The sequence below is a fragment of the Tursiops truncatus genome, chromosome 11, assembly GCF_011762595.2.
Source record: "Tursiops truncatus isolate mTurTru1 chromosome 11, mTurTru1.mat.Y, whole genome shotgun sequence".
NCBI lineage: Eukaryota > Metazoa > Chordata > Mammalia > Artiodactyla > Delphinidae > Tursiops > Tursiops truncatus.
In genome coordinates this window covers 89,991,671-90,006,472 of record NC_047044.1, presented here as the reverse complement: position 1 = coordinate 90,006,472, position 14,802 = coordinate 89,991,671, and the positions used below count along the sequence as shown (strand labels likewise).

Genomic DNA, 14,802 nt, shown 5'->3' with positions numbered 1-14,802 from the left:
TTTAAAAAAATTTATTTTATTTAATTTACTTGTTAATTTTTGGCTGCGATGGGTCTTCGTTGCTGTGTGCGGGCTTTCTCTAGTTGCAGCGAGCGAGGGCTACTTGTCAGTGCGGTGCACGGGCTTCTCATAGCGGTGCCTTCTCGTTGCCGAGCATGGGCTCTAGGCACGCAGGCTTCAGTAGTTGTGGCACGTGGGCTCAGTAGTTGTGGCGCACGGGCTTATTTGCTCCGCGGCATGTGGGATCTTCCTGGACCAGGGATTGAACCTGTGTCCCCTGCATTGGCAGGTGGATTCTTAACCACTGCACCACCAGGGAAGTCTGAGAGTCTACGTTTTAAACACGTTCCCTGGTAGTGCCTGTGCTGCTGATCTGTGGTCTGCACGGAGCATTGTGAGGATGGTTCACCACCTGAAGGATGGAGTCTGTGTTTGGCTGTCTGACTGTGTGACCCTCAGTAAGTTTCTTAGAGACTCTATAGCACATGGGTTAAGCTATATTGCTTTGGTTAGAATTCTACCTACCCCCTGCCCTTACTGTGTGACCTCAAGCAAGTTACTTTACACTTCTGTGCCTTAATTTCCTCTTTAAAAATGGGGATCATATTAGTACTTATACAGTTATTGTGAGGATAGGTTGAGTCAGTACTTACAAAGCACCTAGAACAGTGCATAGTGCATGGCACTCAGTGACTCTTAACTATTATTATCCTCTCTTTGTCTCCTTGTGCTATTTTGTTTTGGGTTTCTATTCTGCAGAAACCTACATCAATAGGTTTAAGATACATTTAAGAGACAGGAAGTGTTTAAAATATTTGCAAGTTGAAAATGCATGGTGTCTTTCATGAAAATCACAATCTGGTTGGAAGACAGAGCTTTCGTTAACGAACAATGCAGTAGGAATCAGCTAATGATGGTTCTCCTTGTGTTGTCACAGCTGTACTGGGTACTTTCTATCACACGTAAGAATATGAGTAGGCCCTCCGGTTTTGTCGTAAAGTGTTATGATATATGATGCTAAGCACAGGGCATGAAATTGTTTCTATTCCTCTGAGTTTTGCGTTAAATAAACCAACTTGGTTTTAATTGCTGATATGGAAATATAGAGACAAGAGCTCCAGGGATCAGTGAGAATCCATTTGGTGCCTAATTTAATCCATCGTATGGTCGGGGGAAAAATGTGGACAGAATGATTTTAAAGAGAGATTTGGTTTTAGTTTCTCAAATAATTGATGAAAAATAAAGTCGTGTTTCTCAGGAAAAAGAATTTACACAACTCGTTTCTTCCACCGACTCAAAAGTATAAAAAATAAGTTTTTTAATTAACATGGAGATTTTTCTTCCTTTTGTTTTAGGATCAGATTTTATTAAGACCTCTACTGGAAAAGAAACAGTAAATGCCACCTTCCCAGTAGCTATAGTCATGCTACGGGCCATTAGGGATTTCTTCTGGAAAACTGGAAACAAGGTATATTATTGCCAGCAAATCTTTCTTTGGAGTAAAGATAATGTTATTTACAATACTCGTCACAGCCACGATAGCTGTCTTTATAGGCATTATAGGCAGATGGTGTGAGTGCGTCACCTGTATTAAGATAAACGTTTAATTTACCTTTCACTACCAAAGCATACATTCGGGGGGAAACTGTGCGATTCACAGAAAGTGAGTATGAGTGTGGGCGTTAGGATGTGTGATCAAGGTGTAAACTCACCTTGTGTCCTTTTATTAACCGAAGACAATTTTATCACTGACGAGAGATTCCTAAATGGGTTCCTTAACGAACTAATTCTGCTGCAACACAGAAACTTTCTGGTAAGGCGTTGGCCAGAGAAAACAGGTTAATGCAGAAATTAAACTTCTTGAGGAATGGAAAGAATTGCAGAGTAACATTTATTGAATGATAAGCTGTGGTGGTGATATGAAAAGTATGCAATATAATGGGAAATAATCTTTTCCTGTCATTATTGAAGGACACACATAAATTGGTTTTTCTGTTAGGAAACCCCCGGTCCAGAAAAACTTATTACTTTTAATAATATGAGGTGAAGAGAAAATTCTCGAGGAGATGAACTTATTAAACAAAATAATGAAATGCTGTGAAACAGCAGGGAAAAGGTAGCTAGACGTTATATAGCTCTTGAATTAAATATCCACTTTTGCGTTTTATGGCAGCTGGAGGTGCTCTTCGGAAGACTGTTAAGCTGAGGAGGGTATATGCTCGCTTTTCGAAAAATAATACATATTTTTGAAACATGAATTTAAAAGGAAAAATGCATATGAGGTTTTTTTTTTTTAAAATGAGTTTGGATTTTCCTTTTCACTTCAAGTTGCTTGTTTAGCTGCAAATTATCTCAAAGGATTTTTTTTTTTAACATCATTGGCGAGAAAGGTAATTTTTATTTTTAAATGAGACTTTCCCTTCCTGAAAGGCATCTTTTAAAAGCAATCTCTTGATTTCTGCTGAATAGAAACCCCAAAAAAGAACTTTAATCCTTTGCCAGCTGGTTGTGATGACTTTATATGTGACTGTATTTCAGTTTATTTTGGAATCGGAGACCTTTTTAAGAAGGTACCTGGGTTTGAGAGGAAAGGAACTCCTTGCAGCATTTGCTCCTTCAGAATACCTTCATACCTAGAAGAGTACAAATAGGATAAATACCTACACGGTGACCTACATGTGAAAGTTAACCCAACTTGAGTAACCTCTACTTGGTAGCCTTTCTGCAATGGTCCAAATTAAAAAATAAATAAATAAATTATAAGAAAAGCTGTAAGAATGAGAACTCCAGCTTTGGGCCCCCCAAATGAGACCACCACCACTCACTCGATCAGTGGTTCTTACTCTCAGCCAAAGAACATCCCAATAGATGGGAAGCTTCTTATCCTTCCAGATGCCTGGGTCCTCACCCCGGCAGTCCTGGATCAGTCTTCAGGCATCTCTACGTTTCATAAACTCCATAGTTGGGGCTGAGATTCTCCAGTGGGGGCCCAAGTCCTGTTTTGTTTTCAGTAAACATTCATTGAGTCGTTACCTGTGTGCTATGTTAACCTATGTTAAGTGCTAGGGATACAAAAGTGAACATGCCCCTTCTCAAAAGAGCCCTTACACAAGAATTGCAATAAAAGTTTTAAGTGTTCAGTGTTCTAGATCAGGGTAGTGAGGGAGGAACATTTTGCTGTCTTTCATTACTTTCTTTTTAATTGTATCCCTCCTTTCCTCAGCTAATAAGTAAAGTTCATCCTGGTTTTATTGAGAAACAGGTACAAGTCAATTCATATTCATCTTGATCACATTTGATTTCACATAGGACCTGTGTGTGTATCTGCAAATCAGGGGCATTTTTTTGGATTGTTGACAAGCTGCCCGGGCAGCCCTTAGACTGTGACGCTTCCACATCATTGATTTAAGGGTGTTTTAAAATGTGACAGGCCGCCTTCCAGACCATGATTAGTGTCACTCCTGAGAAGCAGAGGCTTGATATTTCATAGCTGATTTCACTGCAGATTTATGTTTTCCATATTCTCTCCCTTAAAAAAAAAAAGGATAAACTTAATGCTAGAAACTGTCTTTCGAAACATTGCCAAATAGATTTGCTGACACAACTGAATTGTATAGAAAAATCTATATGCAGCACTGCCTAATTGACAGAAAATGCTCCTGTGATTAACGTGTATGCTAATATGAGCTAAAATTTATTCTTTTTTTTTTTGCCTCATCTCAATAAATAACCTGATTCTACCTATCTCCCCGTACTCCCCACACCTCCCTTCACTTTTTTTTAATTGTTCTTTTGAAGAAATATCATTTTATTTTATTTTATTATTTATTTAATTTTTGGCTGCGTTGGGTCCTCGTTGCTGCATGCAGGCTTTCTCTAGTTGCGGCGAGCGGGGGCTACTCTTCGCTGCGGTGCATGGGATTCTCATGGCGGTGGTTTCTCTTGTTGCAGAGCACAGGCTCCAGGCACGCAGGCTTCAGTAGTTGTGGCTCGCGGGCTCTAGAGCGCAGGCTCAGTAGTTGTGGCACACGGGCTTAGTTGCTCCGCAGCATGTGGGATCTTCCCGGATCAGGGATCAAACCCATGTCCCCTGCATTGGCAGGCGGCTTCTTAACCACTGCACCACCAGGGAGGTCCCTCCCCTCACTCTTACAGGGTCACTTGGGCTCCAGAGCGATAGGCAGATATGGTTCGAATCTCTGTACGGCTGTTGCTTAGCTGTGTGACGTGTGTCCGAGGCAGGGAAACCGGTTAGGAGGCTTCTCCCGATGTTCCAGTGAGGGCTGATGAGAGTCTAAACTAAAACAGTGGAAGGGAGAGTAGAGAGGAAAGTACGTGTGGAGATAGACGAGTTCAGAGGATGGGATCGGTGGGACTTGACTTGGTGGGTCACTGGATGTGATGTGAGGGACGTGGTGGAGTCCAGCTTATTAGGAGTTTCTGGGTTGGGTTTGCTGACCTAAAGCAAGTAGACCGCTAGCTATTTCTCCGCCAAAGCTGGGCTTATTTGAGATCAGCCACCATGGCGAGCCACATGCAAGTCCCTGCAGGGCAAGGAAAGAAGTGTGCTTTTAGAGAGGAAAAGGAAGACAGCGTATACTAAGCAAGGAGTCCGGGTCTTTTCATTGGCTGAGTCCTTTGCAGAAAAGGAGTCTTTCTTCTTCCTGTCAGGCTCTGTTATCCAGGAGTTAGAACCCCCGCTTCTGGTCTCCCGACTCTATTTAATCAAGGCTTCTGTTTAATCATTTTTTACAGGTTGATAATGGGACCATTCATTTATCGTGTCCCTTCTCTGGCATTCTGTTAGCGATCGCCCCCTGCTGGTGCCACCTGTCAGAGCAGCCAAACTCTGAGTGGTCGAAGGCATGAGCTTTAGTTCTTGGGCTTTGGGTGTTTACTGTACCGGACAGTCAAGTTCTTGAGACAAGCATATCCAAATAAGCAGGTTTTACTGTATATAGGACACGTTTATCATTTTCGAATGGACCCAGGGACATCATTTGCAAACATCAGACAGATATTGGCCGAATTGTGCCGTTTTGTGGTCACCTTCAGAGACTACTGAAGTGTAAAGGTCCCCTACACCGTCTTTTTCACCTGTACTTTCTTAACTGTTTGGCTGCTCTACGTAACTTGGTCTACTGACAACTTAGAAAAAGAGTCCCTGCAGTTAAGTTGATTAAAGTAACTGTCACCTCTCCTTGCTGGTTGCTGCTAATGTGTTCAGTGTGGCCTCACTGAGTCTCTCCTCTTGTTTTAAACCCACATATGTCTCTTTTGCAGCTCAGGATGGAGGGCTGGAAGGTGTACACTTCTTCTGGCCTCCTGGTAGAAACGGAGAATGCATGGGCTTTTGTGATATGTTTTGCTGTTTATTGACACCTCTCTTGTTTATCCCAGGTTCACAGCTATGGTCTAGATGGTTGAGGTTTATGACTTTCCAGTAAGTGAAATGTTAATGAGGGTCATTAACTCTCATTAGTGTCTCAGAGGCAGTGACATTCTTCCCATTAATCTTGGAAAAGTCGTTTTGTAGTGTAAATGGGCATGAGTCAGTGCTCTAAGGTCTTTTGCGGGGGGGCTGGGGGAGGCGGGGGGGACACGCGAAATAGGCTTTAGAAAAGAGAGGATGGAGACCCCGTATTAACACGGGACCAGTTTTTAAAGCAACCCAGTAACAATGCTAAGCATTGCTCTCTTTCCCACCTCCCCTTTTAGGTAGGCTTTAAGCCGGCAGGAGGCATCCGCAGCGCGAAGGACTCCCTTGCATGGCTCTCTCTCATAAAGGAGGAGCTAGGGGATGAGTGGCTGAAGCCAGAACTCTTTCGAATAGGTGCCAGCACTCTGCTCGCGGACATCGAGAGGCAGGTGAGGAGCAACCCATTGTCCTTGGAACAAACTGACAAGTATTTTTGAGAAAGAAATAAAAAGGCACTTATTGGGTTGAGAGAACTGGAGATGGAAACTCATCTGATGACCTCGTTGTACACAGCCTCTGCCTTCTCCCAAGCAAACCTCCACCTCAATAGGTTGGATGGAGATTCTGCTGAGTACATAAGGTGGGGTTTTATAATGAAATGTTAACTAAAATTATTATGTAATACTGTAATTATTAATTGATATGTATAGTAATATAATAATTAATGACTAATTAAACTCTGCTTTCCCCACAGATTTACCATCACGTGACTGGAAGATATGCAGCTTATCATGACCTTCCCATGTCTTAAATCAGCGACGAATTCCAGAAAAGTCCTTTACTATTTTTCTGCGTGATTGCTAAAACTATTTCATTAAAAAAATGAGGGAATAGGTAACTGACTTTTTTCCCTTAAAATTTCCATTGAATTTAACTCAAAGAATGAAAGGGAAAAGCCAGGTACACACGTGGTGTGTACACACATGGTCCCTGTTTCAGGCATGTCTGAAATGGTCTTGATTACTAGAAGATCTCCACTGTTAATTTTGTGAAGGTGTTCTCTTAAGAACTCTGAGTAAATTGTTAATGATAGCTTTGACAACATTAAATTCTAAGGAAGCAAGAGGTTGACTTGCCCAAGAACCATGCTGTAGCAAAAGAAAATGCAGCACCCCTGAACCGCTCTCGTTTTCTCACTGACTTCAAGATTCACTTACTCGGCACTAATTTCCTGCCCTGAAAATCCGTTTTTAATTTTTGCAGCAGCTACGCCCTTCTACTAATTGTTTTGCTAATGAAATTTCTGTCATTGTTATGTGAAACTATGGATATCATTGAAGTTTTTAATTAAAAAAATTCCTGTAGTTGTTTATTTTTAAAAAACCTTTCAATTGTAGTAATACATATTGAAAAGTTAATCCATTAAACATATAAAGAGGTTTTATCAATGACTTTCTAGTAGAGTCCTTGGGTATTTATCTCAGATAAAGCACCTCAGTACATTACTAATAAATACAACTTATGTCTGTATTCTGAAACTTTCTCTGATAGAGTGAATAGGGAAGAAACAGCAGACACTAACAGCACTTAGTATGTGCTAAGCTCCTTATGTATATCAATTTATTTCACCCTTATTTAATCTCTGTTACAGTAAGATTAGTACAGTAACGTTTTTAATCCTCACAACAGTCAGTACTGATGTTATCATCCTTTTATACAGATGAGGGACTGAGGCACAGAGAGCTTAAGCAACTTGCCAAAGGTCACAGAGCTCAGAATTAGCAGAGTCAAGAATCAAGCCGAGGCAGGCAGTCTGGCTCCTGAGTCTGTGCAGTCGCCCCAGGTATGTAAAACTGTCCCCTGGCACCCAAAGACCCATAGACAGAGCCCCCGGTCAGCTATGGGGAATGGTCATCTGCTTTGTGGGCTACCGGTTCCTTTACTGTCTCTCTCAACTGCCCACCTCCACCTTTTTGGCTTGCTAGCACCTCTGCCACATTATAGAACTTAAGTTTTCTTAAATGGTGATTTTCACGGAGAGCATCTTTTTCTTCCTCCCTGAACAAGTCTCCAGCTACTCATAAATGGAAAACTCTGGACTGAGGAGTTGGTTTTGGTTTCATCTTCTCATCTGCTGAATTCTAGCCCAGCCTCTTCCTCTTTCTAGCTTTGTGACATTAGTCCAGTCTATTCACATCTCTGGACCTCAGTTTCTTTATCTGTAAAATAAAGGGGTTGATGCAGATGATATCAAGATTCACTCAGAGTTCAATTTTTCTTACCCTAAAGATAATGGTAACACATCCAAGAAAACGGTACATGGCTCTAAAGAGAAAACACTTTTGCAGCAATCTAAATTAGAATTTGCCTCTCAGTAGTCAATTAGGCACATCCCTCAGAGCACCTCTCTAACTGTGAGTGAAATGATTAAAAATAAGAGCAGAAAAGATATTCTGCTTTCCCCTCACACCCTAGCAGAAAGCGAACTTTTGACGCAGGCCTTTGGATGTGGTCAGCGGCTCTGAATGCCGTTTCCACCTTCATAACATGCTGGTCCACGTGCCCACCAGCACAATGGCCAGTCACCTTTGGAGAAGAAACTTTTCAGAAAAGTAATTACATTCCATCACCTTTGAAGCTATTCCAATTTCACAGGCGTTTCTGTTTTCCTCCCATTAAACCCAGCTGGTCATTTCAGTTGATCAAGTGAACAGGCATCATTATCTTCAGTTCTAATTTATATGAGGCGTCCACTGAAATTGACCTCTGCGGACAATTATAGATTCACATAGGAAATTAAGACCAGTGAGCCCCTCAAACCTATTAGAGGCTGATGAACATGGCCTGATCTAAAGGTAAGTAATCATATATTTGGGAGGACAGTTTATTCCAAGGACTATCAGACACTTCATCAGGAATGTCTGCCCCTTACTTGGCTCTTGAAATCAAATATAACACAGATGACTTTAACAGGAAGACAGTAGTAAATGTTGGTTGCCATGAAAACATAAGAGGAAGAGGTCATTTCTGAGGTGACCATGATTTACTACAAGCCGATTTGGATACTTCAGGACCCGGGGACCAGATGCCTTATACAATCAGCAGATGAGTCACCCTATGCTGTGTTGAAAGCTTCTAAGTTAATGAAAGCAACCCCCAGCCCTTCTCACAGAAATTACTGCAGTTGTTCAATAGGCATATTTAAGCCTTAAAGATGTGTTAAACAACCAATCATATAGTTTAGGGGTCTAAAGAGACTTTAGAGAATATCTAGTTCTACGTTTTCATGAGAAAAGAAACCCAAAGTGGGGCTGTCACTTATGCAAGGTCACACAGGAAGTCAGAGCCGAGCCCGGAACTTAGATCCCCCTCATGCCATGACATATTTCACAGGACAGAGCCAGGGCTTTGGAATTAAAAGTGTCTTACTTGTTCATACACTGTGCCATACCAGATATTATGTTTGTTGTCATGTGAATTTCAGACTTTCAAGACTCAACTTTTGTCTCTAGTCATCTTCTAAATGGTGTCTTGGAGAAGACCAACCATCTAAATCTAACCGATAGTGTGGTTAATTTAATCTGTTAGACTTTCACAATTTTGGGTGATCTCAAGAATTGACTGTTTTTTGTTTTTTTAAAGAGAGTTGAATGTTACTTTGTGAGTTATTATTTTTAAAATTTTATTTATTTTTTGGCTGCGTTGGGTCTTTGTTGCTGCGCGCGGGCTTTCTCTAGTTGCAGCGAGTGAGGGCTGTTCTTCGTTGCGGTGCGTGTGCTTCTCGTTGCGGTGGCTTCTCTTGTTGCGGAGCTCAGGCTCTAGGTGCGTGGGCTTCAGCAGTTGTAGCACGTGGGCTCAGTAGCCGTGGCTCACGGGCTCCAGAGTGCAGGCTCAGTAGTCGTGTCGCACGGGCTTAGTTGCTCCACGGCATGTGGGATCTTCCCAGACCAGGGCTCGAACCCGTGTCCCCTGCATTGGCAGGCGGATTCCTAACCACTGCGCCACCAGGGAAGTCCCTTTGCGGGTTATTTTTGTTTGTTTTGTTTTTAAGAAAAAAGAGGGAGCACTTATTTGAATTCTAGTTGGTCTACCAATGGAGAGAAAATGACTAGTGTAATCACAAAACAATTTTGTAATTACAGTATCTTTGCCTCATTCTGGATTGTTTCAGCACTAATGGGAAATATAGGCAAATTAGTTTGCATGAACTATAGCTTCTAAGGAGACCTGTGCAAAAACAGGAACTGTTACAATATCTATGTGGAAGGGCAGCCTCACAGAGACACAATGGAGTCTCGGTCCTAATTGAGCAGAACAGTGGCTATGTCACACACATATGTCTTAAACCAAATCAGTTTCTTTGGAAAAGTCAACGTACACTTCTAGTACAGACAAAACCAACACGAATTTTTCTTCCATCAACTTGATCCTTTTTTGACACAACATAAATAGGACCAGGATGCAGAGTTAGAAGAAGAAAGAATTTGAATAGATCCTACTTTCAAAGGAAATGAAACGTTATGCCCATTTTGGCACTAGGAAAAAGGTGTGAGGTGAAATCCATTTCTCATTTGTTTTCCTGATCGTGCTCAAGAGTCTTGCTTCCCAAAGGAAAATATATATTTTATAACCACCACCAAATGATCCTTTCCAGAAATGACCGCAGGTAACATCTGGCTGATATATAAAATACATAGTAAAAATAATCATTTTTAATTAACTAAACCCTGCTCAGGAGAGAGAGAGGAATGTCCATCTGGTCAGTTCTTATTTAATGGGGCAAATGAGGATTAGAATGTTTAATCCAATATATATGAAATACTTAGTGACCTTACGATGAACTAAAACTTTCTTTAGGAAGAGGAACGGGGTGAAGAGGAGGAATCAGAATATGTAGAAAGGACAGACCTAAAATTTGATTTTTTATTTTAGGAAGTACATCTCATACTGTAAAACATAGGTAGAATATAAGAAACCTAGGTTTTTTGGCGTTAATTTCTATGGTTCCGTGATAGAAAATGTGTTTCAATTAAACTGAACAGTCAAATGAGGTTATGTTTTACTCTAGCTTGACAAGGATGATGAGTTTTTAAAAAGTCTTAAATAAAGGTAAAAGGGACTGAGGTTATTTAGCCTGAGGAGAAGATTGAAGGGTACTTCATGTCTAACATTCCCCGGGAAAAGAAACTTCCCTATGGGATCTTAGTAAGCAAGAGTCCTGTATCCCCTCAGTGAAGAAGAAATGAGTTTATGCTACATGTGAAGTTAAGCTAGTTCTAGGGAAGAACTCCTTTAATGCTCTGAAATGTGTAATTGAGAAGGTACATCTTGCTATTCCATCCTCAGAGGTAAGTTCTCCTTTGATTGGGGTGGTTTAGTTGTGCTGCCAAAGAAAGTGGTTCTCAAACTTCAGCGTAGAAAAGAAATACCAGGAGAGTTTATAACACAGAATTCTGGGCACCACCCCCAGAGCTTCCAATTCAGTAAAATTTTCATTTCCAAGAAATTCCCAGGTGATGTCGATGCTCTGATTCAGGAACCCCACTTTGAGAACCACTGTATGCAGCTCCTAGATTCCAAAGTAACTGTATCCGCTCAGTGGTAAAGTCCACCAGCAGCAGCCCTTCTTTATCATGAAACTCCAGGATAAATGTGTATATTTGATCGCTTTTCATAGCCAAGAACAAGAGAGGGAACAATGGAGGTAACATTATTCCTTAATCCTTTCACAGTAGACAGTGAACTTGATCACACTTCGGGCTTAAAAGCAAGCTTTGGAGATTAGCATTAAACTTTTTAGATGAGTTTAGAATCATCACCCATGAAATCTTCCAAAGGATTTCAGCAAGTCTGGATAGTAAGATTCAGCGGTATTTGATTTTACCTCTTAGGAATGCTTTAACTTTTGATGCTTCTCGTATAACTGCACTTAAAACCAAGACCTATTTTAACAGAGCCCATTCTTTAACTTATATTTAAAACAGATATAATGTTCTAGGAGAGGGACATATCACAGATACTTGGTATCTTAGTGTGAAGTTACTGTGTATACGTGATCTCTAGACTGGGAGCTAATGAAAACATTAGGTCCTTGGTCTTTTCAAGGTTAGTGGGTGTTTTAAATTTTTTTGTTTTTGGGTTTTTCTTGTTTGTTTGTTTTGTTTTTCAAATGTGTGTTCTGCCAGTACTATACATAGTCGGGCATTGTTCTTAGTTGTAAATAACAGAGCTCCCTGCTACCTAGATTGAGCAGAAAGTAAGGCTTTTTTTTTTTAATTGTATTTATTTATTTTATTTATGTTATTTTTGGCTGCGTTGGGTCTTTGTTGCTGCGCGCGGGCTTTTCTCTAGTTGTGGCGAGCAGGGGCTACTCTTCGTTGCAGTGCGTTGGTTTCTCATTGCAGTGGCTTCTCTTGTTGCAGAGCATGGGCTCTAAGCACGTGGGCTTCAGTAGTTGTGGCTTGCGGGCTCTAGAGTGCAGGCTCAGTAGTTGTGGCACACGGGCTTAGTTGCTCCGCGGCATGTGGGATCTTCCCGGACCAGGGCTCGAACCCATGTTCCCTGCATTGGCAGGTGGATTCTTAACCACTGTGCCACCATGGAAGCCCAGAAAGTAAGTATTTTTAAAGCATACTGAGTACCTTACAGAATATCTAGGAAGGCCAGATAGGCACAGAGACAGCCAGCTTGGAATAACACCCAAGATATTCTTTAGAACCACTCCAGTGGAAGCTCATTCCTACCACCTCTGGACACTTGAACCCAGAACCTCTGCCTTTGCCACCCCTGAAAGCTGAGACCCTCATTTATCCCAGTGGCCAAAGATGCTCTCTTGGTTGTCAAACTCTGGTGTGGTTGTGTCTGATGGTTGGAGCCTCAGTCACATGCCTGTTCTAGCTGTAAAGGAAACTGGGAAAGCAACTTTGGCCTTTCTGTGGAGAAGTGGCACATAGTATTCCAAAGATGCCGGATGGTCACTAGTCATGATAGTTGTCAACTACAGTATAACAAGTTGGTACTGGAGAGGTGGTTTGTGGTAGGGAAGGACTCATTCTCCTCAACTGTATTTTCACTTCCAGTCAGTCCCTAAAGCTAAACTCTGCAAAGTTGCCCCTTATCTGTTGGTCCCATACAACAGGTCTAAAGATATCCTATGATGTCCTTTCTCACCAGCAATATATGACAGTGCCCCTCCCCCCAAATACTTAAACTTGTATTTCTTTAGACAGCTGTCTGTTGACTTCCTGACATGAGTAATGGTAAAATTAGTTTTTTCCACTTTCTCCCAAAGTCACCTGATGCTTGATGATTACATAATTTTTCATATCCTATTCTTTAGACTTTGAGATGTATTTACAGGTCTGTTTCATGATTTATCAGCTTCAATAATCTTTCAGTCCTCTGCTCTACCAGACAAGAAAATCATCACGTTGACATTACCACCCACCATCTGTCCTCTTCCCCTCCAGACCTCTGCTGTATTATTTCTACATCATTAGCGTTTATAACATTTAAATTCTGTTCTGTGACCATAATCGCCAAAATTGTTTTAGTTTTAGTCCTACAGTTAAATGAGGTCAGTACTTAGGGCCAGTATTCCATTTATCTGGGCTCTTCAAAGTTTGGCTTGTAGTAGTTTCTTCAGGAAGGGTTTGGGGTATATTCCCTGAGTTTTGCGAGTTCAAAAATATTCATTTTCATTACTCTTGGATGACTCTTTGTGCACAGTTCTTAAGTCACGTGCTTTACATCCCCGAGGACTTTGTACCACTGCTCCAATGTCTTCTGGCGTTAAACGTTGCTGTGGAAAGTAACATTCCGACTCAAACTTTTTGCCTCAGTGCACAACAGTTTTGTTTTTTTTTTTCCTTTCAATTCCAGTAACTTTACTAAAATGTGATTCAGTGTTGAATGTTTTGTGTCCGTTTTTCCTAGGGTTCAGCATGCCCTCTCAGTCTGTAGATTTGTGACATTTCTGGAAAGTTACTCTGAAGTATATCTTTAACTTTTTTCCTGTTTTGTTGTGTTTTTACCTATTCTTCAGGATACCAGTTATTGCATATGTTAAGACCTTTTTAATAGTCCTGTCTCACTATTATTTTTTTCTAATTCTTTTGGATTCCTTTTTTTCTACTTCTTTGAATTTTCTACTTCTTCTTTTTCCATTTCTGACATTCTTGTTTCTTTCCATGTTTTTAGCAGAATCTGGTTGCTGCCAGTGACATATTTGTTTCCTGGGCTCTGCCAAATCACATTTCACTTCCTGTCATCTTGCCACATCTTCCCTGAGCTCTTGTATATTTGATATGATCTCTTGCTTTATAGATATGGTAGCTTTATTTTGGTCTTTTTCTTTGTTTTTAAGTTTATGGCAATATGTTGGGCCCAAATTTTTATCTGCTGTATGGAAACATTTTTTCCTGGTGCATATCTGTCTTCCATTTTTTTTTTTTTTTTTTTTTGCGGTACGCGGGGCTCTCACTGTTGTGGCCTCTCCCGTTGCCGAGCACAGGCTCCGGACGCGCAGGCTCAGCGGCCATGGCTCACAGGCCCAGCCGCTCCGCGGCATGTGGGATCTTCCCGGACCGGGGCATGAACCTGTGTCCCCTGCATCGGCAGGCGGACTCTCAACCACTGCGCCACCAGGGAAGTCCCTGTCTTCCATTTTATCTGGTTTTGTTCTCTTATTTTCTTGTAGTAGCTATGCAGAGATGCTCAGTTTTGAATGAGATGAGGTTTTTTTCTGGACCAGCTACTGGCAAGAGATTTGTGTGGGAGAGATGTCATGTCCAGGTTCTTCACAGACACATAAGTTCTTCATGACACAAGATGGTGTTTCTGAGTGAATTCTTTTGGCCTGAACTCTCCCTAGCCACCAGAGATCAATGACTTTCGGGCTACTCACATTGCATTCTTGTTCTCTGGCGCTGCCTCAACAACAGACTGCTTCCTGCAAATATGGGGATGCTGTATGATTTTTCTTTTAGCCCTATCTCCTCTGCTTTCTTTTTTTTTTTTTGCGGTACACGGGCCTCTCACTGTTGTGGCCTCTCCCGTTGCGGAGCACAGGCTCCGGACGCGCAGGCTCAGCGGCCATGGCTCACGGGCCCAGCCGCTTCGCAGCATGTGGGATCTTCCCGGATCGGGGCACAAACCCACGTCCCCTGCATTGGCAGGTGGACTCTCAACCACTGTGCCACCAGGGAAGCCCTCCTCTGCTTTCTTTATGCCAAACTGGGTCCAGGAAAACTCCTGCTGACAGTCTGTGCACCTACCCCTGTTGATCCATAGAAGTTATGGATGGATATGCCACCTTCTTTGATCTGCTGCCTTTGTCTGAGGCCAAGGATTTGAAATTTGTATATGACTATTACATTTGAAGA

At 41.6% G+C, this 14,802-nt stretch overlaps 1 protein-coding gene across 1 annotated transcript in view; it reads left to right on the top strand.

Moving 5' to 3' along the window:
• Nucleotides 1-6,870, top strand: part of DERA (deoxyribose-phosphate aldolase) — a 114,285-nt gene extending 107,415 nt beyond the window's left edge. Inside the window, exons 7-9 of the mRNA XM_019937029.3 lie at nucleotides 1,356-1,468; nucleotides 5,719-5,868; nucleotides 6,174-6,870. Of these exons, the coding sequence (XP_019792588.1) occupies nucleotides 1,356-1,468; nucleotides 5,719-5,868; nucleotides 6,174-6,230 (320 nt within the window). The 3' untranslated portion in view covers nucleotides 6,231-6,870. The remainder of the gene's footprint in view (nucleotides 1-1,355; nucleotides 1,469-5,718; nucleotides 5,869-6,173) is intronic.
• Nucleotides 6,871-14,802: the final 7,932 nt, after the last annotated feature.